The following is a 24,868-nucleotide window of genomic DNA, read 5'->3' on the forward strand; positions in this document are numbered from 1 at the left end:
GGGTAAAGAAGATGTGGTATATACACTATATATTGTGTATATTTGCAGCAACATGGATGGACCTAGAGATTATGATACTAAGTGAAGTAAATCTGAAAGAGAAGGACAAACACCATGTTATCACTTAGGTGTAGAATCTAGAATATGACACAAATGGGTTTATTTACAAAACAAAAACAGACTCACAGACATAGAAAACAAGCTTATGCTTACCAAAGGAAAAGGGAGGGGCTAAATTACGAGCTTGGGATTGGGAGATAAAAACTCTTCTATTTAAAATAGATGGACAACAAGGTCCTACTGTTCCCTATCACAGGGGAACTATATTCAATATCTTGTAATAAACAGTAATGGAAAAGAATATGAAAAAGAATATATCTCTATATAGATATTACTATATAGATAGAAATATATCTGAATCACTTTGCTCCAAACCAGAACTAACACAACACTAAGTCAGTGATGCTTCAATAAAAAAAGAGAAAAGCTCATAGTTTAACTAACAGGTTTTTGAGGGCTAACGAGCAATACAGAAAATTTCATCAGAGGCTGTTTTCATGGCAAGAACAGAGAAAGAAAGCCTAGGTGACTGGCCATCTACCAGAAAGAATAGGAAGAGGGAGAAAAAAAGATCTTAAGTCAAAATAAAAAACCACAGACATCTAACAAAGCAGCTTTTTATAAATAAGGAGTCTCTCAGGGCACAACCTAAATTACAGAAGTATAAGGAGCAGCACCTGAGTGTCAGTCATTCTCTGATTCAGAGTCAGCACCCAGATTCCCTTCACTGTCCCATTATTCATTTATTCCTCCAAATACATATTCATCAGAGGAAAACCTTAGATCTTCTAAGTTATTCCATCAAATCCAAGCCAATAGACCAAATACAGTGACACACTGGGAAAACTACTTGTGGTTCAAATGGGAAGGTTTCTGGAAGCACCTTGCTCCCTCATCCTCTGACTCACCCTATAAACACAAGGCATCCACTGAACCAGTCAGGCGTTGGTTGTTCATCTGTAAAGAGTATAAAGTCTGCATCTGGGGATGTTGGCAGAGTTCATTAGTTAGTCTTTGAGAACCACTCTTCAGTGTCTACAGGAAGGAGCCAGAAAATATAAAACATATTGCCACAAATACTGCCATTTAATAAGCTGCAAAAGTACTTGGCTTCTCTTTTTAATAGCTCATGGAATTCTCTTTTACCCCCTTTGCCAGAAACAAAAAAACGATATGCTTTTCAGTGGTTAAATACATGAAGGGTTTATATGATGTTGAAAGGAATGCCTTTCTATATGACAAATACATACCAGCTTAAAGGGTTTCCTATTGATCACATAACATCAAAGGACCTTAGTCTGCACTTACAAGCATAGACTCTCAACAGAATGAGATCAGTACAGGACTCTATTAAATGCCTGATTTGGATGACTATGCAGCTCAACATTCCATCAGTCAACCATTAAACTGAAGAATGCCACGAGAGAGGAAATATGGGGCAAGATCAGAGGCATTACCAACTACCATTTCTTGTTTTTAAACACAACAAAGGCATTAAATCTAAGACCAACAGCCCAAAGTATTCACAAAGCATAACATCTACCACAGAATCAATTTTGAGAAAGGGAGCTTGGCAGATTTTTTTAAGTCTTCTGGTTTTTACCAGGACTATATCTAAAATTGCCCACAGACCAAAAAATATGTATATTTAAATCCTTTAAATCCTTTGGAGAAAATGGCATCCTGTTAAATGATTAACGCTTTTTACTATAAGAAACTTCTTTTAGCTATTTATACAATTTCTAGGGCATAAGTTCATTTGTTTTGATATTTTTTAAAAATGCATGAAATATTCTAACATATTTAAAAGTTGATATAAGAGCATAATAACTAATAGGACAGTTTCAAACATTTCCAAGATTTTACCACATTAGTATCACATTGCTACTGTCTTTGCCAAAACATTTTAAAGCAAATTCCAGCCATATTATTTCACCCCCATATATCTTGGTATACATGTCTACATTTTGGGAACTTCCCTTGTGGTCCAGTGGCTAAGACTCTGAGCACCCAACAGGGTATCCTGGGTTCGATCCCTGGCTGGGGAACTAGATTGCATATGCCACAACAAAGATCAAAGATCTCAGGTGCTGCACCTAAGACCTGGTGCCACCACATAAATAAATAAATAAAGTATAAAAAAGTGATAAAATAAGCGATTTGGACTTTCACAGTTAACCATTAGGTGCCTTTCTGTTGTTCAGTCCTTCAGTCATGTAGGACTCTTTGCAACCCCATGGACTGCAGCACTCCAGGCTTCTCTGTCCATCACCATTTCCCGGAGTGTGCTCAAACTCATGTCCATCAAGTCGGTGATGCCATCCAACCATCTCGTCCTCTGTTGTCCCCTTCTCCTCCCGCCTTCAATCTTTCCCAGCATCAGGGTCTTCTCTAATGTGTCAGCTCTTCATATCAGGTGGCCAAAGTATTGGAGCTTCAGCTTCAGCATCAGTCCTTCCAATGATATTCAGGGTTGATTGTCTTTAGGATTGACTGGGTTGATCTCTTTGCAGTCCAGGGACTCTCAAGAGTCTTCTCCAGCACCACAAAAGCACCACTTCAAAAGCACCAATTCTTCAGTGCTCAGCTTCCTTTACGGGCCAATTCTCACATCCATACATGATTACTGGAAAAACCATAGCTTTGACTATATGGACCTTTGTTGTAACTTTTGATAGGTTTCCTTATCACACCTAATAAAATTAGCATTCAGAAGCCAAGAACTAGTCCATGCCCAATTTCTCCAATAGGTGAAAAAGTCTTTTTGCACTTGACTTGTGGAATCACAATCCAAACAAGATCTACCTATTACAATTATTTCAGTCTCTAGTCATCTAGACCAGTGCTTTGCAAACTCTATGTACAAATGAATCACTTAGGGATCTTAAGATTCAGTAAGACTTGAGGCAGGATCTGAGATATCATCTCTCTAGGTGGTGTCAGTGTTGCTGGACTCAAAAATGGACCACATTTGAAGCAGTAAGATACAAGCAAAGGCTCTGCTGGTGTTTGTTTATTTTGTGCATGCCAATGGCTTGTTGCAGAAACAGGTCACTGATGCTGGGCTATAGCCCATGGTCTGAATTTCCATGTTTGTCTCCATTTGATATTATTTAAATTTTTCCTCTTCTAATACCATCAGTTTCTGTGAATAATGTTTGCTCTAAACTTTGAATAGATTCAGTCTCACCTCTTTCCATATGAATATCTTAAGGAGTATTATTTGATTCAAACTACTATTCAATCTGTATGAATATCACATGCTTTATGGCAACTGCTATGTTAAATAGCTGGTTCTAGAGTCAGATTTCTGATTCAACTTCACCTCTATCACTATTTATAGAACTTTGGAAAAGTTAATTTTTCCCAAGACTCAGTCTTTTTCTCTGTATAATGAGTATAATAATGCTCTCCTCTTATAGAGTAACTGAAGAATGACATGTGGCATTTGTTCAAGAAATGTAAGCTATTATTATTGTTATTGATTACATAATCTTTTTATTCCAAGTGAAAATATTTTAGTTTCTGAGACTTTCTTCTAAGTTCTAATACCAACTCCTCAGTTATTTGTTCATTTTAGGCTCCCCTAGAAATCAGCTATAGCTCTTCTCTCCTTTTGTACAGTGCAGACTATAGAACTGGGCAGGATGCTAAGGGGGAGAATATTATTTGTTTCTGGAGGTTTTCCTTTCGACGCTCTTTCAGGGTATCATGACTAGAAATAAGACTTTAAAAAAATTAGATCAACTCATTGAGTAAGTCTTTTGAAAAGTATCAGTTCTTGGCAGTTCATTAATAAAAATTTAGGTAATAAAATTGTACAATATGAAACGTTCCAAATTACCCATCTTAAGTGGATACCGTAAAACTAAGGAAACTTGTTGTTCATGAATATAAATCTTATATAAAGAATAGAACTTTTTGTATATTATCAGTAAAAACTGTTTTGATACTAGGACTAGTATTTAGTCAGAGAGCAAATCTTCACGATTATTGAAGTTGAGTTAATGGGACACTCTGATATATCCTTATCTCTCTTTTAGCTTGTGAAATTTGAAGAGAATCCCCAAATTAAACTTGATACTTTGGGAAATCTAAGAAGCTAGGGAAGAAAGCCTAGGTCAATCCATAACAGCATAGTGCATTCTGAATTTTTTTTATGAGTGATTATATATATGAACACAACACATGATTTATATGGACAAGAAGTCTGCAGAGGTAAGTTGAAGCCATGACTTGTAAATTATTCCTTCTCTTATAATAAATTCCATCAGCATAGAGTCACTTAGAGTCATCTTTCATTGCAAGCAAGCGCTGGCACAGATGATCAGGGCCAAAAATAAATGAGGCAAGGAGCCCAATATTGTTCTACACTTTGCTCTTTTTCCTTTTCCTTTTGAGCTTGATTTTCTCAAATGTCTTTCCTATGAGATAATGACTGCATTTGTTTCAGAAATGTATTCTCTTAGTTTAATGATATGGACAGGAAGATAAGAAGGTAGAATTGGCAAAGAGTACTAGCAGCAAACCAAAATAATTGAAGAGAATAGTTTGAAAGTCAATTACTTTTGAAGACTTATTTGCAAGACAGCCATATGGTAACAGAGGAGTAGTGACAATACCATAATTTTACAATTATGGAGTGTTTGGGAATCAGTATTTACATGTGATACAAGTAAATAAAAACTAGAAATCATATGTTAGACTATTTAACTATGTCTAACTTAACAAAACACAGTAAAGATTTAAATGAAAAAAAGGTGATATATAAAAAGTGCTCCCCCTTTCTCTGTAGCTACAATATATACACATCCACATATAGTACCTAAAACCACATGTAATATATACATACACACATACATATACACACACATACACACAGCACCTAAACCAAATCAACACAGAATAAGCATTAGCTAACAATGACAATACATCTATTATCAGATAATAGAGCATCGTATCAGACAATTTGTTTCATTTTCAGACATTTGATTGCATTTAGCCTGAAATTACTGATTCAAAGCCAAACATAAAAAGGAATTAGATGGAATAAGTCTACTTAGAAACAAGGTTGCATTTTGTTAAAATTAAAATTTAGAATTTAGGCCACAGAAATTTTCCAAATCATCCGTATAAAGATAAAGGCACAGAAGACGTGTTATGTGACCCATCACCCACAATGGATGCCACTGCAAAGCTAGGTATGTACATATGTGATCACACCTGAAGGCAGTATCTGTTTCCACATTAAGCATGGAGATCATTATTTTATTTCCCCCCAACCTTTTATTAAAATCTGAACAGTGGGCCTAATTGGATCATGTTGTATCTTTCTTCATTCTTAATATTTGCAAGGACTTCGCTAGCGGTCTAGTGCTTAAGAATCTGCCTGCCAATGCAGGGGACATGGGTTTAATCCCTGTTCCAGGAAAGTTCCACAACTACTGAAACTCATGCCTAGAGCTCATGCTCTGAACAAGAGAAGCTACTAAAATGAGAAGTCCGTGTATTGCAACTAGACAGTAGCCCCCGCTCACTGCAACTGGAGAAAGCCCCTGTGCAGCAATGAAGACACACACAGCCAAAAATAAATCAATAACATCTGCAAGATTTACATCTCCTAGGAAACCTTCTACTTTCCAAACTGTAATCAGTTTTAGTGAAAGTCAAAGTGTTCATCTCTCAGTCGTGTCCGACTCTGCGACCCCATAGATTGCACCCTGCCGGGCTCCTCTGTCCATGGGATTTCTCCAGGCAAGAATACTGGAGTGGGTTGCCATTCCCTTCTCCAGGGGATCTTCCCGACCCAGAGATCGAACCTGGGTCTCCCACATTGCCGTAGGATTCCTAACCATCTGAGCCGCCAGGGAAACCCGTTTAGGTTTAGAGACCATATCAATAACATTTTCGAAATGAGTGTAGACATTTTCTGTTTTCTTGTCCAGCATATGAACTAGAATATTCCCAGGGCTTCTGTTTTATTTCCGTTCCCAAACTGCAAGTCTTTAGCATATTTTTTCTGATGAGAAGCAAAGCATTATATAACGTGTCATAATAAATAGCAGACATAGCAATTTCTTCAGAAAACTTTACCTAAGGAGTTTTTTCAGATGGTGATTAAATCACTGCATCAGTAATATGCTCCCAAGTATGTTGAAAGTGATTGAACATTTATGTTTTTATTTAGGCTCTTATCTTTCTTACTAGACTGATTATGATCTTCTATGACATGATCTAGCTCATTCCTGGCACACAGAGGAGCCATTCAATAAATATTTTTGAATGAATTAAATGAAAAAATATCAACAGACACAATGAAAACATATTAATGTTCATTAAGTGCTCCAGTCTAGACTCATAGCCATGAAATATTCTACCTTTTACAATTCAATTTATAACTACTTAAAATTAAAGCCACAAAGACATTTTGATATTTATGAGTGTGTGTACCCCAAAAAGAGTAATAGATAAATGCAAAACAAGATGTATAAGAGTTCAAGGGTGACCATTTCTAAAAATACTTAATTTGTCTTCTTAATTTCATGTTCCATCCATACTTACAAAATCAATGGTTGTTAACATCCTCACATTATGGTATCAAGAATCACTATAAAGTAGTCCTGAGATGTGAGAAAACTACAGGTTGTAATTGTGTAGGTGTAATTACTACTGTTGTTTAGTTGTAAATACTGTCATAATACTGTCTCAGATGGCAAGAATACTGGAGTGGGTTGCCACTTCCTTCTAGAGGGGATCTTCCTGATCTAGGGATTGAACCCACATCTCCTGCAATAGCAGGCAGATTCTCTACCACTGAGCCACCAGAAAAGCCCCTGGATGTGTAGACTGTGGTCTAAAAAACTTCAAATGTTTCCACAGCCTTCCAACTCTCCTTCCTGCCCCATATCTCCTACCACTCACATGCTAATCTTCTCTCCCCTTCATTCTTGAACCTGTTGCTTAGTCACTCACATGTGTCCAGCTCTTTGCGAACCCATGGACTTGCAGCACGCCAGGCTTCCCTGTCCTTTACTATCTCTTGGAGTTTGCTCAGACTCAAGTCCCTTGAATCGATGATACCATCCAATCACCTCATCCTCTCTCACCCCCTTCTCCTCCCGCCCTTAATCTTTCTCGGCATCAGGGTCTTTTCCAATGAGTTGGTTCTATACATCAGGTGGTCAAAGTATTGGAGCTTCAGCTTCAACATCAGTCCTTCCAATGAATATTCAGGACTGATCCTTTATGAATGACTGGTTTGATCTCCTTGCAGTCCAAGGAACTCTCAAGAATCTTCTACAGCACCACAGTTTGAAAGCATCAATTCTTTAGGTGCTCAGCCTTCTTTATGGTCTAACTACCACATTTGTACAAGACTACTGGAAAAACCATAGTTTGACTAGATGAACCTTTTTCAGCAAAGTGATGTTTCTTCTTTTTAACACGCTGTCTAGGTTTGTTACAACTTTTCTTCTAAGGAGCAAGTGTCTTTTAATTTCATGGCTGCAGTCACCATCTGCAGTGATTCTGGAGCCCAAGAAAATAGTCTGTCACTGTTTCCACTTTTCCCCCATCTATTTGCCATGAAATGATGGGACCAGATGCCATGATCTTAGTTTTTTGAATGTTGAGTTTTAAGTCAGTCTTTTCATTCTCCTCTTTCATCTTCATCAAGAGGCTCTTTAGTTCCTCTTCCTCTGCCATTAGGGTGGTGTCATCTGCATATCTGAGATTATTGATATCTCTCTTAGCAATTTTGATTCCAACTTGAGCTTCACTCAGCCCAGTATTTTGCATGATGTACTCTGCATAGAATTTAAATAAGCAGGGTGACAATATACAGCCTTGACATACTCCTTTCCCAATTTTGAACCAGTCTGTTGTTCCACGTCCAGTTTTAGCTGTTGCTTCTTGACCTGCATATAGGTGTCTCAGGAGGCAGATAAGGCAGTCTAGTACTCCTGTATTTGTCTTTGAGATATTTAATCAGCAGTTTCTCCTCCTTCCATGACTTTCATGTCTGATAACCATTACCTTTGATCCAGAAGATTCTCCCTTGCTCTCTTGACTTCATGGTATATTCTTCCAGGCTTCACATTTGAGGTTAGGTCCCATTTCACACAGCAAAAGGCCAAAATAAAATCCTTCAGAGGACTGGTCTCATTTTTCCTTGAGCATAATGCTACAGGTTACTTCCAGAAACTTCCATTTAACTGTCCTGTCCATTTACTGAATATTGGCTCAACTCTGATCCATGTATAAACAAGAGGCCAATGGCTTTCTACCCTTCTCCACTCTGCCCCAGGTTCTTAAGATAGCTCCTAAGTAAAATAAAACAGTCCAGAAGGTTAAAAACAAAAAGGAAACTTCTGGGTAGTGATCTCAAATCTTTCAGTGAAATAAATGTCTTTACTAATCTCAGGTCTATCTGAGTTCTTAAGAGTCTGGATGTTTTTATTAGTCAGTAGTATTGGCATACAGCTCTGCTGTTCCTGATATCTTTCATTGATAAGCTATTTGGCTATTTCTGAATCTGGATCTATGAGAGAAGGTTATTGTGTGGACGGCTTCAGGATATTAGCTCTGGCTTTTAACCTTAATTCTAATTTTGATTACATGCTAATACTCTTGAAACTAAAATTTGTTACACATGATTCTGTTGAAAAATACTTTTCAATGTAGACCACTGTCAGACCACTGACAAAGGATTAATGTTTTTTTCACTAGAAAATGTGAAGTTCTTGTAATGTTGAACACAAGAAAAATGATACCATTTGGCTTACTTTTAAAATTCAGTCTCCTACCCCCACTCTTTTGTTTGGGGAAAAAAAAATCTCTTTTTTAAACCAACTATTCACATCAGGGATTTCCAGGTAGAAATATTTTAACTGTCCTACACCAGGCATATCTGACCCATCCTTTAAGGTGCTCTGAGACCCACATTTGGATTGTGCAACTGGCTGAATGGCAAGAGTTCACAGAGGTCATGTAAGAAAGTAAGATGTTAGAATAGTCTGCAGCTGGTACGTTTTAAGGTTAAATTTCTATCACCTATTGGTATATTTTTAAAATGCCCACCATGGACGTTTAAATAATTTATGTTTATTTTATTGTCACCAATGACCAGAGAAGCAGAAAGGCATGCATTACAGTCTCCTTCTAAAACATACAGCTCTTTCCCTTCTATTTATATGTCACTTATATTTACATATTACATTTTGCTTTTCAATCTGCTGAAATGATCATTAATTTTCCCCTCATCAATGCTGCTCTGTCCAAGACTACTAACTATCCATTCTGCCCTTTTTCCTTCTTGATTCTATTTGGGATGACAGTACGTTTAGCAAAAAAGCTAATTTTTCACTTTCTTTTTCTAGGTAGTTCTGTGACACAGTTCTAGAAACTAAAATAGAAGTAGAAGTCTGCTATAAGTTTTTCTTCCCTGATATGGGTGTTGCCCCTTTCTGCCTGTTACCTTCCTCCTATCTGAAAGATGGATGTGATGGCAAGAGCTATAGTAGCTCACAGAGAACCATGAGGAAAAGGCTAAGGAAATTTCAAAATGACACCAGTTTGACATCCTGAACCTTTACGAGTGATTGCCTATTTCTGGACTTCTTTACACAGGAGAAAAATAAAGCTTTGTACGTTTAGATAAGTATCATCAGAAGTCTTCACTCACAGACAAAAGCAACTCCTCCCTTCTAGAGTAGGAGTTTGAATTTAGGTTCTCAGTTTCCAGCTCTGTAATTTCTCCACTGTCCTTTAGATTATGGTGTCTACTGATCCTAGACTTGTTCTAGGATGCTAGAATTTGACTTGTTCTTATTCCTAGCACCCATGAAATACAGCACCCAATATCAATTTTAAGCATAAGGAAAAAGGTAGTATCATATTTTGGATTTAATTGGTTACCTCCATGCCCTAAATAAAAAAACCAAACCAGCCAAAGGCTGTTTTTGGCATTTCTCACCAATCTTTTTCTTTTTTTAATGAGTTTCTTTTGCCTCCTGGCCCTCAGTAACCTTTGATATCTACCATTCAACCTCTATCTAGGTCTGCCCTTTCCTAAGGGCTTTAAGCTTTCAGTTATGTTCTGTTCCACCTCGCCATACCAATCAAAGCTGATGTGATTAGAGGAGAAATGTAGATTTACTGTGAAGGAAGTAATTTACAGGGATCTAAGTATCATTTTAAAAGAATATTTCCATTTTGTAAAAGGGACTTAAAAACCCAGTTGGATGCCTAAGATTAGAAATCACTGAAGAGTTATTAATGAGTGAGAGGCCTCCTGGGCACCCTTTATCTAATCCAAGCAGCTACTTCTCTCTGTACCTCAGATCCTTGAACTTCCACACACACCCTCCACCCCCAGCCAGCACCAAGGGAACTCAGCTTAAAGCAAGGGATTTGGTGTGCAGTCCCAGAAAAGTACTAGAAACAGGGACAATAAGGAATGCGTTTTGAATAAGTCTATATTTCCCACGTGGAGATAGTGGTAAAGAATCCACCTGCCAATACAGGAGACAGAAGAGACCAAGGTTCGATCCCTGGGTCGGGAAGATCCGCTGGAGGAGGAAATGGCAATCCACTCCAGTATTCCTGCCTGGAGAATCCCACGGGCAGAGGAAGCTGGCAGGCCAAGGTCCATGGGGTCGCAGAGTCGGACACAACTGAAGTGACTTGACCCACACATATGTTAAAAAAGTATTCTTAGTTGATATTTTATCTGTGTAACACAAATTGGATAATTAAAAGCTTTTCATGTTTTAATGTATGTTTGGCATGCTATAAACTCTCCAAGAAACATTCTTCCTTGTACCTTCTCTTTTCTTGTTTGCTGTCATGTTACTTGGCATAGAACACCTACTTCCTCTTTGAGTTCATTCTACCGTAGTCTTTACATTCCTTCCTTGTGCATATCAGTTCCCTTGTACCCATCAAGTGGGGGGAAAAAAAAAGGAAATAAAAACAAAGCACACTCAAGCAAAGGCCTCAGATGTATGACTCATGGGCTAACTGGTCTTGAGCAAAGCATTTTTTTTTAACTTTAATATTTTTAATTAATTAATTAATTTTCTTTTTCCATGCTGGCTCTTTGTTGCTGCACAGGCTCTCTAGCTGTGTTAAGACGGGACTACTCTTCATCGAGGTACATGGGCTTTCTCACTGCAGTGGCTTCTCCTGCTGCAAAACAGGGGCTCAGGACTTGTGGGCTTAGTTGCCCCATGGCATGTGGGATCTTCCCAGACCAGGAATTGAACCCCTGTCCCCTGCACTGGGAGGCAGATTCTTTTGTTTTTATTGCAGATTCAAAACCATTGGACCACTAGGGAAGTTCTTGGGCACAGCACTTACCATGTATTCCTTAGCTTAACAATGGTGAGGTAGACTCACTGTGGGAAGGTACTTTTCAGTTCCAGGATTCTACAATGTAAGCCTACGTTTAGACATATGTCATTCATCTTGGCGAGAACCTTGTGGGAAGGTGAGCAATATTATCCCCATGTTGCAGATGAAGAAATGAGGGGTTGCATACCTGCCAGGTAGCAGTATAAGGAACCAAAGCCAGGTATTAGCTGACTTTTATCTCTACAGAGAAAGGGAAGGCACTACTTCCCAATACAAAGAGAAAACAGAGAAGGTCAAGTGGGGGGGATATTAAGGGTTACCTACCAATTAATAGACAGAAGCAGGGGTTTCACTCTCTTAAGATATCAGATTGTAATGTAGATATATCAGACTGTATTAAATTACACTGACTAAGGGAAACTATTACTATATTCCCCCAGAGTAACAAATCTGTTTTAGACCTTCTAGTTGTTGAATATCACCTAGGGATGGAGGATCTTGCCACACAAGTTAAAAAGAAAAAGGAAAGCAGTTTTTTAAAAATAATGTTTAACCTCTTCTTCAGATCAAATAATGATGGTCAGTGAATATCTGTTTTACAACTTAAGAAATGCTTTTGTACTGATATATGTTGGTTCTCTATATTTTAGGGGATAATGTAAATTTTAGACGTAGTTCTTTGTTGGTATCCTTGACATAATAGTACATGCTAATCAATAGAATATTCCCATGTATGACTGTAAAATTATTATTCTATTAAGCAGGGGAAACAGAATGTGGGCACTGGCAATGACAATGATTTCTTTCCTCAACTGTACCATCTTCAATATTTATCACTCCTTTAGGGGTCATGGCAGTAGCTGGATGTGTAGAACCCTGAACTAGTAGTCAGATGAGCAGATTTATTCCTGGAACTTTCACTGACTCACTTTGTGACCATGTGCCCATCAGTTGATCTCCCTCAAGTTCTCAGATCTAAAAATTTAGTGGTGTTTCAGACTTCCCTAGTGCTCAGACAGTAAAGCATCTGCCTGAAATGCAGGAGACCTGGGTTCGATCTCTGGGTAGGGAAGATCCCCTGGAGAAGGGAATGGCAACCCACTCCAGTATTCTTCCCTGTAGAATTCCATGGACAGAGGAGCCTAGTGGGCTATAGTCCATGGGGTCGCAAACAGTCAGACACAACTGAGTGACTAACACTTCTAATTCACTAACCTTTGAGAAACACTGTGAAAGAAGGTATAACTGTGTTCTTGTGAGTGTGTTAGTCACTCAGTCGTGTCCAACTCTTTGCGACTACATGGACTGCAGCCCACCCGGCTCCTCTGTCCATGGAATTCTCTAGGCAAGAATATTAGAGTGAGTTGCCATTCCCTTCTCCAGGGGATCTTCCTGACCCAGGGATTGAACCTGGGTCTCCTGCATTGCAGGCAGATTCTTTACCATCTGAGCCAACAGGTAAGTAACTGTGTTAAGAAAATGTAAAAAAAGGGTAAGGGCAGAAAAGCTAAGACTTGAATCTTAGTCAACTTGGTGTGAGGCATAACTATTTTTTTTTTTTAAAGAGAATTTGCAGTTCATTTCACCATTTCTAGATGTTATCATCTTTCCTTCAACCTTGCTTCTTTTTCATTTGTAGGGAAAAGGGGACTGAAGATAAAGGAGGGTTCATCTTTCCTTTTCCCACTCCAACTTCGTAAGTCTGATTCTGCTCTTTCATAATGATCCAGTTGAGTGTTACTCAGAATGTTAATGCAGTTACACACTAAATGGAAGGAGGAATTCCTCATTTTTGAGAAAGGGGAAAGCCCCACATATTTCAAAATTCTCTTCAGAGCTTGCTTCACTGCTCCCATTTGTTCACAGTTGCTGAGCTGCTCTGCTCCAAGGACACAAAGACAGTGATGATGTGGCGTCAGATGAAAAGCCCACAGATGAAAGGCATTAGATACTTAAACAATTAGCACACTACAGGGCCATGAGTGTGAAGTGAAAGAAGGCAGCATAGAGGAGATAGGAGCATCTTAAAAGAGGCCAAAAAGTGGTTTATCAGTTAACCTTGCTGCACCATGGAGGCAAGAAAGAAAGGTCATTTTCTAGACACTAAGTTTTATAGTAATGTTTGTTTTAATGAATATTTAATCAAGCCGAATTGTATACCAGGCATTGTGCCAGGCAGCAGTAAAGTCTATAAAAGCATCAGTTTGGAAGTTGGCTAGATAAAATTACAACTCCATTTCTGGCTATAGGTGTGACCTTGGGCAAGCTGGCTGACCTCTCAAAATCTGTTTCTTCATTTAGAGAATGGAGATTATAGACAAAAAGTATCTATACCTCACAAAGTTGTATGAAGATTAAATGAGAGGATACACATAAAGACTCAGCCCAGTCTTTGGCACCTTGTAAGATGGTTAAGTGTTTTGTAATACTGGCTATTATTGAGTAATCTATATGTAGTTTCTCACTGAAGTCTTGCAACAATCCAGTGGACAGGCATTCTTAAAATCAGGTCAATACAAAGAGGGCTGAGGATACAGAGCACAGGAGATGGTAGGAAGGTAGGTTCCAAACCATAAAAGACGGTGTGTGTGACATGAGGACTTGGAATACATGTAGCAGGCAATGGTAAATCTTAAGAGGACTTTTAAAAGAGGGAACCAATCAGTTCCATCAATACGTTTCAGAAAGATCATTAAGATGGCAGTGTGGATAATGGATTGGAAGGGCATAAAGAAAGAAAAGAAGGTCAGAAGTCCAGTTAGGAATTCCTTGTAATAAAGTATTATGAGATATAGTAGTATGGGAGATTCCAAATGCAACACTACAGAGCTTCAGAAAAAAAAAAAATGGCTGGCAGATCCCCTGCCCCTCCAATCTTTACCTCTTCCTACATCCTGTCATGACAAAAGCTTTAGGACTTGCCTTACAGCTAACGTTTTCAGCTATGAATTGCACCAGCATTATTTTCAGATTGGTTGTCTTTGTTAGCAAGTGGCATGAAGCTTAATCACCTCTGAAAAGACAGCAAGTAAGTCCCTTGCTGGCACTGGAAGAACCAAATATCAGTGTGATTGTTCCTTGACTGCAGGGGAAAAGTAGACAGCAGAAGCGCTGAAAACATTTGGGGAGTTTGCTAGCTTTATCATTTTTGTCATCTTCATACGTTGGTTATGTTACCATCATTAGTCTCCTGTATTGATTCAACAGTAGTAAATCATCCACAGTAGGAAAGGTCATACAAAATATAAACAGAACATCTCACTTTGTATTGATTTACCACCACATACCTAATGTTTTATCTTTTTCTATTTCAAAAAGCCTATTTTCCACATTTAATGTTCCTGATGGGAACAGAAGTCCCTTTTCACTATTTTTGCTTAAAATTATCAAAGGTAAAATATATACTTTGAAAGACAAAGGAAAGTAAGGGAAGATTAAAACATGTTGATGGCCAATCTTCTCTCAACAAAACTGAAGCTAGTTCATAAGGACTGCTATCTTGATTATGGACCAGTGTCTGAATATATACTTTGAGAAATGTATGAGGAACTAAAGTTTTGAAATACCACCTTTTCTGTCCTGAAGTCTTCCCTTTCTACTTGTGCTCTGATCCAGTTTTTATTAACAAGACATGTTTTCTCAGAGTTGCCACGATTTCAATTGTTTGCATAACATGTACATGTGCCTTGAGATAAATGTGGTTGCTGACTTGAAAGGTTAACTATATAGAAAAAAGAGTCAAGACCTTGAGGAATATAAGGGTCTGGGCATGTTCTATTTTTCAGGATTTGCAATATTGAAATGATAAAATACGTGTGCTATCCCTTAAGCTACAGAGTACATTAAAAAGTAAGCTGCATCTAAAATGTATTATTATATACATTAAAAATTGACTTGAAATATTTATATGATATATTTAAAACTAGAAACTGTAAATGTCTTGAAGAATTAAATTATAGAGTAAATTAAACTATGAACTATTGATCTAATAGTTTTGAAACTGAGAAAAAGTATCACAACAATAGTGAATAATAACCTGGAGATAGTTTCTTCAAGTTTAAGATTTGGTGGTGGTTGTTATGATTATTATAAAAATTTATGATGTTAAATCAGGAAATTAGCTTTAAGACTTGAAAGAGAAAGTATAGGGAAAAAAGCCATCCTTAAATGAAATATTTATCTGAAGCTTAAAAAACACATAGGAGTTTTCAAAAACTAAGAAAAATGAGATGCTTTTAAAGTAAAAAAATATATTGTTAAGATTTAATCATCCACATAGATAAGGTGTTAAGAAACCAAAGATCAAAGGAGAAATAAATAAACTAATTAAAAAATATGAAAAAGGACTGAATTAAAAGAGAAAAGTCACCAAACTTCAATCAAGGCCATGTCTTACAGAGAATGACATTTGTAGAAATACAAATGAAAATATAAATATAATAAGCAAGAAACAGGAAATACTATTTAAAAATATAATAATAAAGTCCACAAAAGTGAAAAAGGGTTTTCTTAGCTAATAGACCAAGACAATAAATATCATACATCTACATGATAACTCAAATGATAACTTTAAAAATTTTTCAAAAAAGAATATGAGGTTAAGTGCACAACCCTGAGTTGCCTCTAATAAGCAAGCTTAATAGCTCCAGCCCTGAGATATTTCTAATATGTCCAGATTGCATTTAAGGCAGATTCTTTACCATCTGAGCCATGTGGAAAGCCCTGTTTTGTTTTTTTGTTTTTTCCATTTTTAAAATTGTTTCTTTTTTGCCTTGAAAGAATTTATGCTATAAAACACACACACACAGAGGCTATCAGAGCAAACTGAGATTACCTTTTCTTTGACTCATTGTAGGAATGCCTTTGTTTCTCTTTTTTCAGCAATGAGCAGCCTTTAGTTATACACCAAAGCCCCAAGTTCATTTTAATTCTAGGTTAAAAGACAGTTTTGACTCTTGGACAATTGTGAGGATGCATGGGGAATCATATGACCTACATCTGTGTAACCGGGGGAAGGGTTGCTTTGTAGGCCTCTTTGTATGCAAGTTATGCAACATTTTTATACCACAGTTTCCTTCTCTGTAAAATGGAAATAAAGTTAGTCCTGCCTACTTCATGAAGTTTCCCTCAGGGCTCAGATGGTAGAATCTGCCTGCAATGTAGGAGATCTGGGTTGGGAAGATCCTCTGAAGAAGGAAATAGCAACCCACTCTAGTAGTCTTGCCTGGGAAATCCCATGGACAGAAGAGCCTGGTGGGCTACCCCCCTTGGGGTCGCTAAGAGTCAGACACGACTGAGCGACAAACAGACACACACACTTCATGAGGATGTTAAGGAATTTTAAGTAAAATGTGAATGCATGTAAAGGTTTTTACAAATGATGCAGTGCAGAGAAAATTCCAGTTATTCTCTACTACTGATAGAAATAGTAGTAGATTTATACTCGAGATACTTAAAGAAGAAAAACAATTCCAATGCTCTTAGGCATAAATGAACGTCAATTATGAGTGTACATTATGTCACTGGCTGACTCTGAGACCTCATCCTGGACTATTACTACTCTGTCCAGTTGTACTTTTTCCGTTCTGCGAACAAACCAAATTTGTTTTCATCTTCCAACCTTTATATTTACAATCTCTCTACCTGGTTAGTGTATGGCTTCTCATCATACGGGTTTCAACTCTAATGACACCTTCTCAGAGATGCCCCCCATCATTATCCAAGCTAATCACACCGCTGCCCCACCCCATGACAGTCTCATGTGATCACATAACTTTATATTTTTCCTATTATTAATATTTTCTCCCTAACACTATTTAAATATCTTACCTGTTTTTCACTTGTTTATGGAGAAATCACCCCCATGGAAGGGCAGTGTCCTTTTTACAGACAACCTGAGTAACAACTTAGCAGTCTGTCACTAAGCTAGATCAGAATGCCAACACTTTGGATGACGGTCAGGAAGTGCACAGTGACCTTGTCAAATCAAAGAAATGATCAGCTGGAAGCCTGACTTCCCAGAGGAGCAAGGTGGGTAGGGAAGGACATGCAATCGATAATTTTCCAAATGAAATGATGCATTTAGATAAGTAATGATATCCTTTCACTAATTAAATTCAATATGCGTTTACACAACCTTCAGATAACTGATTTGTCTGTAATTTCTATTTAGCAGCATATGTAACGCTGTTTTAAAGTAGCCTCTTTAGTCCAGTCATCTAAAGCAAAGCTGTGACGTGTCACATTTCCTGCTGGCATTCCCCAACCTCCTCTTTCATCAAGTGTTTCTTGACTCTTGAGATATTTAATCCCCTTTCACTCCCAGGTGGCGCTAGTGGTAAAGAACTCGCCTGCCAAGGCAGGGGATGGAAGCAATGAGGGTTCGATCCCTGGGTCTGGAAGATCCCCTGGAGGAGAGCGCAGCAACCCACTCCAGTATCCTTGCCTGGAGAATCCCATGGACAGAGGAGGCTGATGGGCTACAGTCCATGAGGTCGCAAAGAGTTTGACATGACTGAAGTGACTTAGCACACATTCACGCCCTCGCTATTTACACACCTGCCCCACAACTCTCCAAGGCCCCGCTTTCAGCTGTCAGCAGATCTCTATTTGCTGTTTCTTCTAAATTCCAATTCAGAAGTATACATAACCCAACCGTGACACTCTATGAAATGCATAATTATAACTGTCAGCATATACGTCTGTCCTTCTCATTAAATTCTACTTGTCTTACCAAATACAGAGCTCTAGCACTCATTTATTACAGAACACAGTAGACATTCAATAAATGCTTTCATTTTGTATTTTTCCAGAGCATTGCTTTTTTTCTTTCTAACATTGCCTGCATGTTACTTTATTATTTCTACCTGAATATAAACATGAGTGGGATTGGGGTCATTTGTTTGTATACTTCTCCATGTTAAAAACTCACACCTTCTTTTTAGAAAAGAAAAAAATTCAAAGAGAGATGGAGGAAAGAAGCTTTGTTACGTTTGGCTGTGCCAGGTCAGGCAACTCTCAATTTTCCACTTAACTGGAAGAAAAACATACTGCAGAAAATCCCAGAGAATAGTTGAATCTATACACAGTCCTATTTTTCCAATTGATCTACTCAGTGACTTTAATAAGGAGTGGTCTGAACATAGACTCCAAAATCAAGTCTTGGGTTTGAATCCCGATTCTTATTCTTAGCTTGCTTGACTTCAGGCAAATTTCTTAATCATTCTGTGATTTCACTTCCTTGTTTATAATATGGGGGTAATAATTATATCTAAGGAACAGGGTTGATATCTGAGAACACAGTCAACAAATATTTACTGAGGATATATTATTACACACTAGACTCTGTTCTTGGTATAAGAGAAAGAATATGAAAAAAAGAAAGACAAAAAAAATTCTTCTTCACAGGGTTTGCATTCCAGTTAGCAAGATAAATATCAACACACATATATTTGTTACTGATAAGTGCTAAGGAGGAAAAAAAAACAGAGAAGAAAGGTATGAAATGTGGCGGGGCTGGAGGGTTTTAAGTTTTAGATAAGGTGGCCAGGAAAAGTCACATTGAAAAGTTATAACTCCTGAAAAAAGGCTAGAGAACATGAGGGAGCTGGCTATGTGAGCCTCTATAGGAAGAGCCTCCAAGGCTCAGACATGTCCAACTCTTTGACACTCTGTAGACTGTACCCTGCCAGGCTCCTTAATCTGTGGGATTTCCCACTGGACTGGATTGCCATTTTGTCTTCCAGGAAATCTTTCTGACCCAGGGATCAACCCACATCTTCTACCTTTCCTGCATTGGCAGGTGGATTTTTTACCACTGAGTCACCAGGAATCTCCAAGACAGAGGGAATAGCAATTGAAAAAGCCGTGTGAAAGAAACAAGCATGTCTGGTGGGTTCAAGGAACAGCAAATGTAGTTGGAATGCAGCGGGCACTGTAGGAAGCAACTGTGTATGTGTGTGCGTGCGCTCACGTGGGGATGACCAGTTAAGACTGTGCACCATGAGAACTTCAGCTTGGCTTTCACTCAGAGAGAGGAGCCCTGAAGAGGTCTGGGCATAGGAGAGAGACAATGAGATTCACACAATGGGATTCCTGGTAGCACATACCTCCCCCTGCCTTCCTGAAAGCTAACGGGCAGAGGGGTGGTGTGGAAAGCAGCAAAGGCAAGAGGACCAGTCAGGAGGCTGTTGCCATAACGCGGCAGCAAGATGAAGGTATTTGGACCTAGAAGGGAGCAGCACAGGTGGCTAAGAGCTGGGCAGATTCTGGATTTATTTTGAAAAGAGCCAGCTGAATCTCAGGGATGATCAGATACAGAGTAGAAAGGAAAAAGAAGAGTCTTAAAAATGAAGCAGTGTCTCTGGTCTGAACAACTAGAAAAATGGTGCTTCCATGAACTTCCATGAACTAATACATGAGCTAACACATTTGCTAAAATGTGTTAACATGTTAATGAATTAATATGGGTAAAGCACTTACTATAATACTTAATACCAAGTCTGTCCAGTATAAGTGTTAGCTGTTAACTATTAATAAATTGAGATAGGAAGCATATTAACCCCCAATATATTATTAGATGAGAAAATGTTCACAGTAGAAAACTTTTGGCATTTGAAAATAAAGTGACTGAAATGAGATAATGACAGACTCTCCATTGGAAGTTTAAGTGTAGGAGATAAACAGAATTTTCAAATGACCACAATTCCCTCTCCTTCAATTCGTCTTTTCACCTGCACATGCCTTTAATATAGTCTTTTTGTCTTTTTTACTTTAGCTCTTGAAAGTATCCCTATCTTCAAAAGTAACGCATGCACAAAGCATATGTCTCTTCCAAAAAAAAACTGTGTTTTATACTTACTATAGCAATGGGATTTACATTCAATAATACTATTTTAACTAATGTGGAAGTATCCTGTATTTTGAAGATACAGCAATGACATTTATTTTTTACTGTTATTTTATTTTCTTGAAACTGTGACAGCCAATACAATGAAATGTAAGTATTAAAGAATGCTCAAATACATACAAATATCCTAACCAGCTTTTTTTAAGAAGCACTTTTGGTTTCTATGTTCTTCTGTAGAATTCATTTTTCATTGGCAAATTGCAAGATGAAATTTCAAGCTGAAAATATCTGAAATCTTCTTGCTGGCAGAAAAAGGGTCCTGATGATGGAAATAACTATGTGACTGATCTGATTTGATTCAATCAACTTTCTGTCATTTCTCTTTTGTGAATATCTGGGACCAGGGAGTATTATTACTTACAGAATTTTTCCCCAGTGGGCATTAACTTACACCATAACTTTCTGTGGGAAATAAGACTCTACTAAAATGTATGTTCATGTGCCAATTCTGTTTAAGTCTTTATGTATAACAGGGCTTGGTAAATAAATAACATGGGGACCCAATAAATAGACAATAAGTTTTGGTTGCTTCAACCAGACCAAGCAATCAATTCAAACACAGAAAGAACAATAATTCCTGGCAATTTCACCACCACTCCATCCCACCATGTTTTCCTCCACTAGACAAAACTTTGTTATATAATGATTCCAAAATCCACTGTTAAACACCCTTGTGTTATTTTTTCAAAGTCTTACTGTAATTTACAGATCAATATGACTCTTAAATGGAAGGAACAAAGATAGGAAGGGAATTGGGGAATCTAAGTAACATCTTTTATTTCTGATGCCACAGAGGCGCTGTGGGCTGTGGTTCTGCTAATTCAATAAAGGATACATGCTTTCAGAGACTGGCATGCATTCAGCCCTGGGATTCAAGACAGCTTTGGACTCGAAAGTTGGAAGTTCTCTGAAGAGAGATTTCACAGTTCTCCTTACAATTTAGTTATTGAGTTAATGGGTCACATCATCATTTCCAGTGATAATTAAAATGCAGAATTTACTCTCTTTAATTTGGGATGAATTTTATAATTTCTTCTTCTTTCCTCCCCCCAATAGTCTGATGTTTTAATGTTGATGCTACAATTGATAGTTGAACAGTACTTCATAGTTTATCAAATGCTGTCATATACATTTCATATTCAATATTTTACTGGTTCAATATTTTTTACAAATTGTCCCAACAATCTCATGATGAAGAACTTATTCATATGATTTCTAGTCTTTGAATATGTAATTTGAAACTCTGAGAACAATTATTAATCACTAAGTACATATAGTTTAAATGAGTAGAACCATAACTTGAACCACATCTTTAGTTTAAAAAACACTGCATTCTTTCCATTTCAGTACTGTTAAATATTGGTAATTATCTTACTAATAAAATTCTGGGAGTATCTTCCAGAGGTTTTCAGTCAAGGCAGTTGGTCCAAGAACAAGTAGAACCACAGTGCAAAGGAATTAGAGTGGAGGAAAGTAGTGAGAAGTGACCCAAGTTAGTCATGGATAAGCGACGTAACAAAGAGAATACTATTAGAGAGTTTAAATGTGAAATGCATAGCACTTAGCGTACAATACAAGTAATGTATTTATCTAAAGTTTTTACTCACCTATTTCATCAAGATTGCATTGATTATAAGATGCACCACTGAGAGAGCAAAAAGCAAAATCCTGTCAATTAAACCATGACACACCACTGATCATAAGACACTTTGAGATTTTAAAAAGTCAAAATGTGAAAAAAGGTATGTCTTAGAAGCCAAGAAATATAGTGCCAGTAACAGCAGAGGGTATGGAAATTCTCAAAATCAGTCATAATACAACCTAACTATAGACAATCAATAAACATTTATTAAGTGCCTTTGGATGGGTATAAAGAAGCAAAATGCGTAATCTAGGCAAAGAGGCTTAAGTGCTACATATAAAATATTAATTGCTGTCTTTCAGTCTTACAATGATGGCCACTGGTTGGAAAAAACAAATCTCCTTGTGCAAAATAGATGCCCGGGTGTGCAAGTGCCAGGGGGATATGAGGAAGAGAGGAATAAAGAAGAGGAAGCAACTGGGGGAGGGGAGGATGGCTTGGAGGACAGGTAGGAAGAATGGAAGGCGGGGTCTAAACCCAACCCAGAGCTTCACTGAAATTCATGAGTGGTCAGAATCCTGTGCGCACGGATCTCCTAATCTTATAAAATATAATCACTGGGCTGTATGTGAAATAATTCTTAAAAACAACAGCTTTGAAAAAGGGCTTCACACACTTTTGTAACATCTATAGTCTAAAGATTTTTCCATTCTTGTATATTTTTTAAATCTCAAAGACTGAAAACTTAGACACTTTGGATACCTCTCAAATTTGAGCTAAATGTAATTGTTTAAACACTGGGTGTTGCTTGGAAATTACATTTTGCTATGACTGGTTACCAACGTGCTTGATGACTTAAAAGTTTTAGATTCTGTAATTAAAATGAAAAGTTGTTTGGGCTAAAACTAATCATCTAAATATATAACTTGGACATTCTGCATATTATTGATATTATGATTACCAGCACAGAATCTGTGTGCTGAATTGGAAAAATGAAATTAGATTGCTTATTTCTAGTTAAAAACATTTCTTTTTCTGCAAAGAGATTACATAATTTACCCTGTATTGTGAAATAACTGCTTTTGAAATTAACCAAATTAAAAGAAAAACATTCATCCTTTTATCTGGGCATTATGCGCACAAATTTATCACTAATTTGAAAGGGCATATCCCACAGCATTATTAAACTTCATGACTAAGTGGTAAACTATATTCTACACTCTGATATTGTTACACAGTTGTTTGTGATTGAGGAAAAACTAACCTGGTAATAGTATTTACTTCTTTTGAAAAGAAAAAATAAAATAATAATGCAGAACAATTTTAAAAGTCAATAATGAATTCCATCTGCTGCATACCATTAAAAATCAAAGCGGTTACTCACGTGCCTCAGATCTTTTTAGGTCTTTGTTCCTTCCATTGAAAAGCACAGGCCAACCCCTCAATAATAAAGTTATTTTGACTTGTCTGACCAAAACTTAAAACAAAAAAAACAAAAACCTATCAATTTCCCTCCGCATTTCAGTGGAGCCTAGAGGACTTGAAATAACATGCTAAAGGAAAACAAAGGCATTTAATTTAAGCAAACTTTTAAGAGAATGGTTAGAAGAACCTAAGGAAATGCATAGCAGTCTTTGAAACCCAGAGCACAGTGGTGATAAAAGCATAATATGTGACTTAATCACTATCATTACCCTAGCTGGGCACAACCTGTCAGTTTGGGGCAAGAGAAGGTAATATGGAAATCTTACTGACAAATGATTTCCTGTGAATGCACTAAAAAAAAAACATCACCAATGACATATACAAATGGCCACGGGACATGAAAACAGACTTAAAATCACTATGTTTGAATCTATTTCTGGGAGTGTCTCCATACAGAATCACGGCAGCCACACCTACAGACAATCACAGACAAATAATGAACATGCACAGAAAGTCTTTTTACATCCTCTATTCAGATTAGTATTTCAACAGAGTCACTCCCTCCTGGGCACTCCCAGCAAACATTCCCTTTCTGGAGGCAGCAGCCAACAGAACCGCAGGGCTCATCTGGGTTTGGAAAATAGAACAAAGTCATCCTTCTCTGACCTTCTAAAATGACTGCTTTAAAGTTGAGAGCACTCACACATACCTTTGCGTGGGCAGAACATTTCTGAGGTCCTCCCTTCAAAACCCACTCAGCCAGCAGTGAGCTGCTCTCAGGAAGAGAGGACGGGATTTTGATTCCTGTGCTTCCTCGGGTAATACAACACTTCCTTCCTGGGAGAGGCTGCCCTCTCCTCCGGGCCCTGACCTCTGGTGGCAGTGTGCGAGACTCAGATTCAGAGGTTTCTGCACACAGGAAACCCACTGCATCCGCTGACTGCAGCCTCATTCTTGGTTCACTGAACACTCTGGAAACAGTGCCAGTATGCTCTGCCTAGTAAATTACTAAGTGGACCCTCTAAAGTCTCTCATAGAGTGAGAGAACAGAACTCAGTATCTAACTTCTGTACTCTTCTTATCTTAAAGTAAATCAATGCACAGCTGCCCTCAGCAAATCTCTGTTATTTAGTCCTAACAGCACTGACTTTCAGCAGATCTAATAAGGCTGGGTCCTAACCTGGTTGGTGTTTTATACCCTTGCTGTTTACTGACTAACTCATGTTAGACTCTTTTGCAACCTCCATGAACCGTAGCCCACCAGGTTCCTTGGTCCATGAAATTTCCCAGCCAAGAATATTGGAGTGGGTTGCTATTTCCTTCTCCAGGGGATCTTCCTGACCCAGGGATCAAACCTGCGTTTCCTGCATTGGCAGGCAGATTCTTCACCACTGAACCACCAGGGAAGCCCCAATATTCATACCTTTACAAATATTTAAATATATCATTAGTTGATGAGCCAATAATCCAAACATAAATTTGATTTTTTTTTCCTCCAGAACCTCCATCTGCATTGTCATGATATAGTACACATTGCTTTG

The 24,868-nt window shown here is 37.8% G+C and overlaps 1 protein-coding gene across 8 annotated transcripts in view; it reads right to left on the minus strand.

Annotated features, from left to right (window-relative positions):
* OXR1 (oxidation resistance 1) overlaps positions 1 to 24,868 on the minus strand; it is a 484,414-nt gene that overhangs the window by 101,384 nt on the left and 358,162 nt on the right. The window contains exon 1 of one of the 8 annotated variants that reach the window (XM_043879391.1): positions 24,037 to 24,118. The exons of 6 other annotated variants lie outside the window; for them this stretch is intronic. In XM_043879391.1, the coding sequence (XP_043735326.1) occupies positions 24,037 to 24,055 (19 nt within the window). In that variant the 5' untranslated portion in view covers positions 24,056 to 24,118. Of the gene's footprint in view, positions 1 to 16,246; positions 16,278 to 24,036; positions 24,119 to 24,868 lie in introns of those variants that run through there. One more of the 8 variants, XM_043879393.1, reaches the window with a different exon arrangement.

Source organism: Cervus elaphus, chromosome 21, assembly GCF_910594005.1.
Source record: "Cervus elaphus chromosome 21, mCerEla1.1, whole genome shotgun sequence".
Classification (NCBI taxonomy): domain Eukaryota; kingdom Metazoa; phylum Chordata; class Mammalia; order Artiodactyla; family Cervidae; genus Cervus; species Cervus elaphus.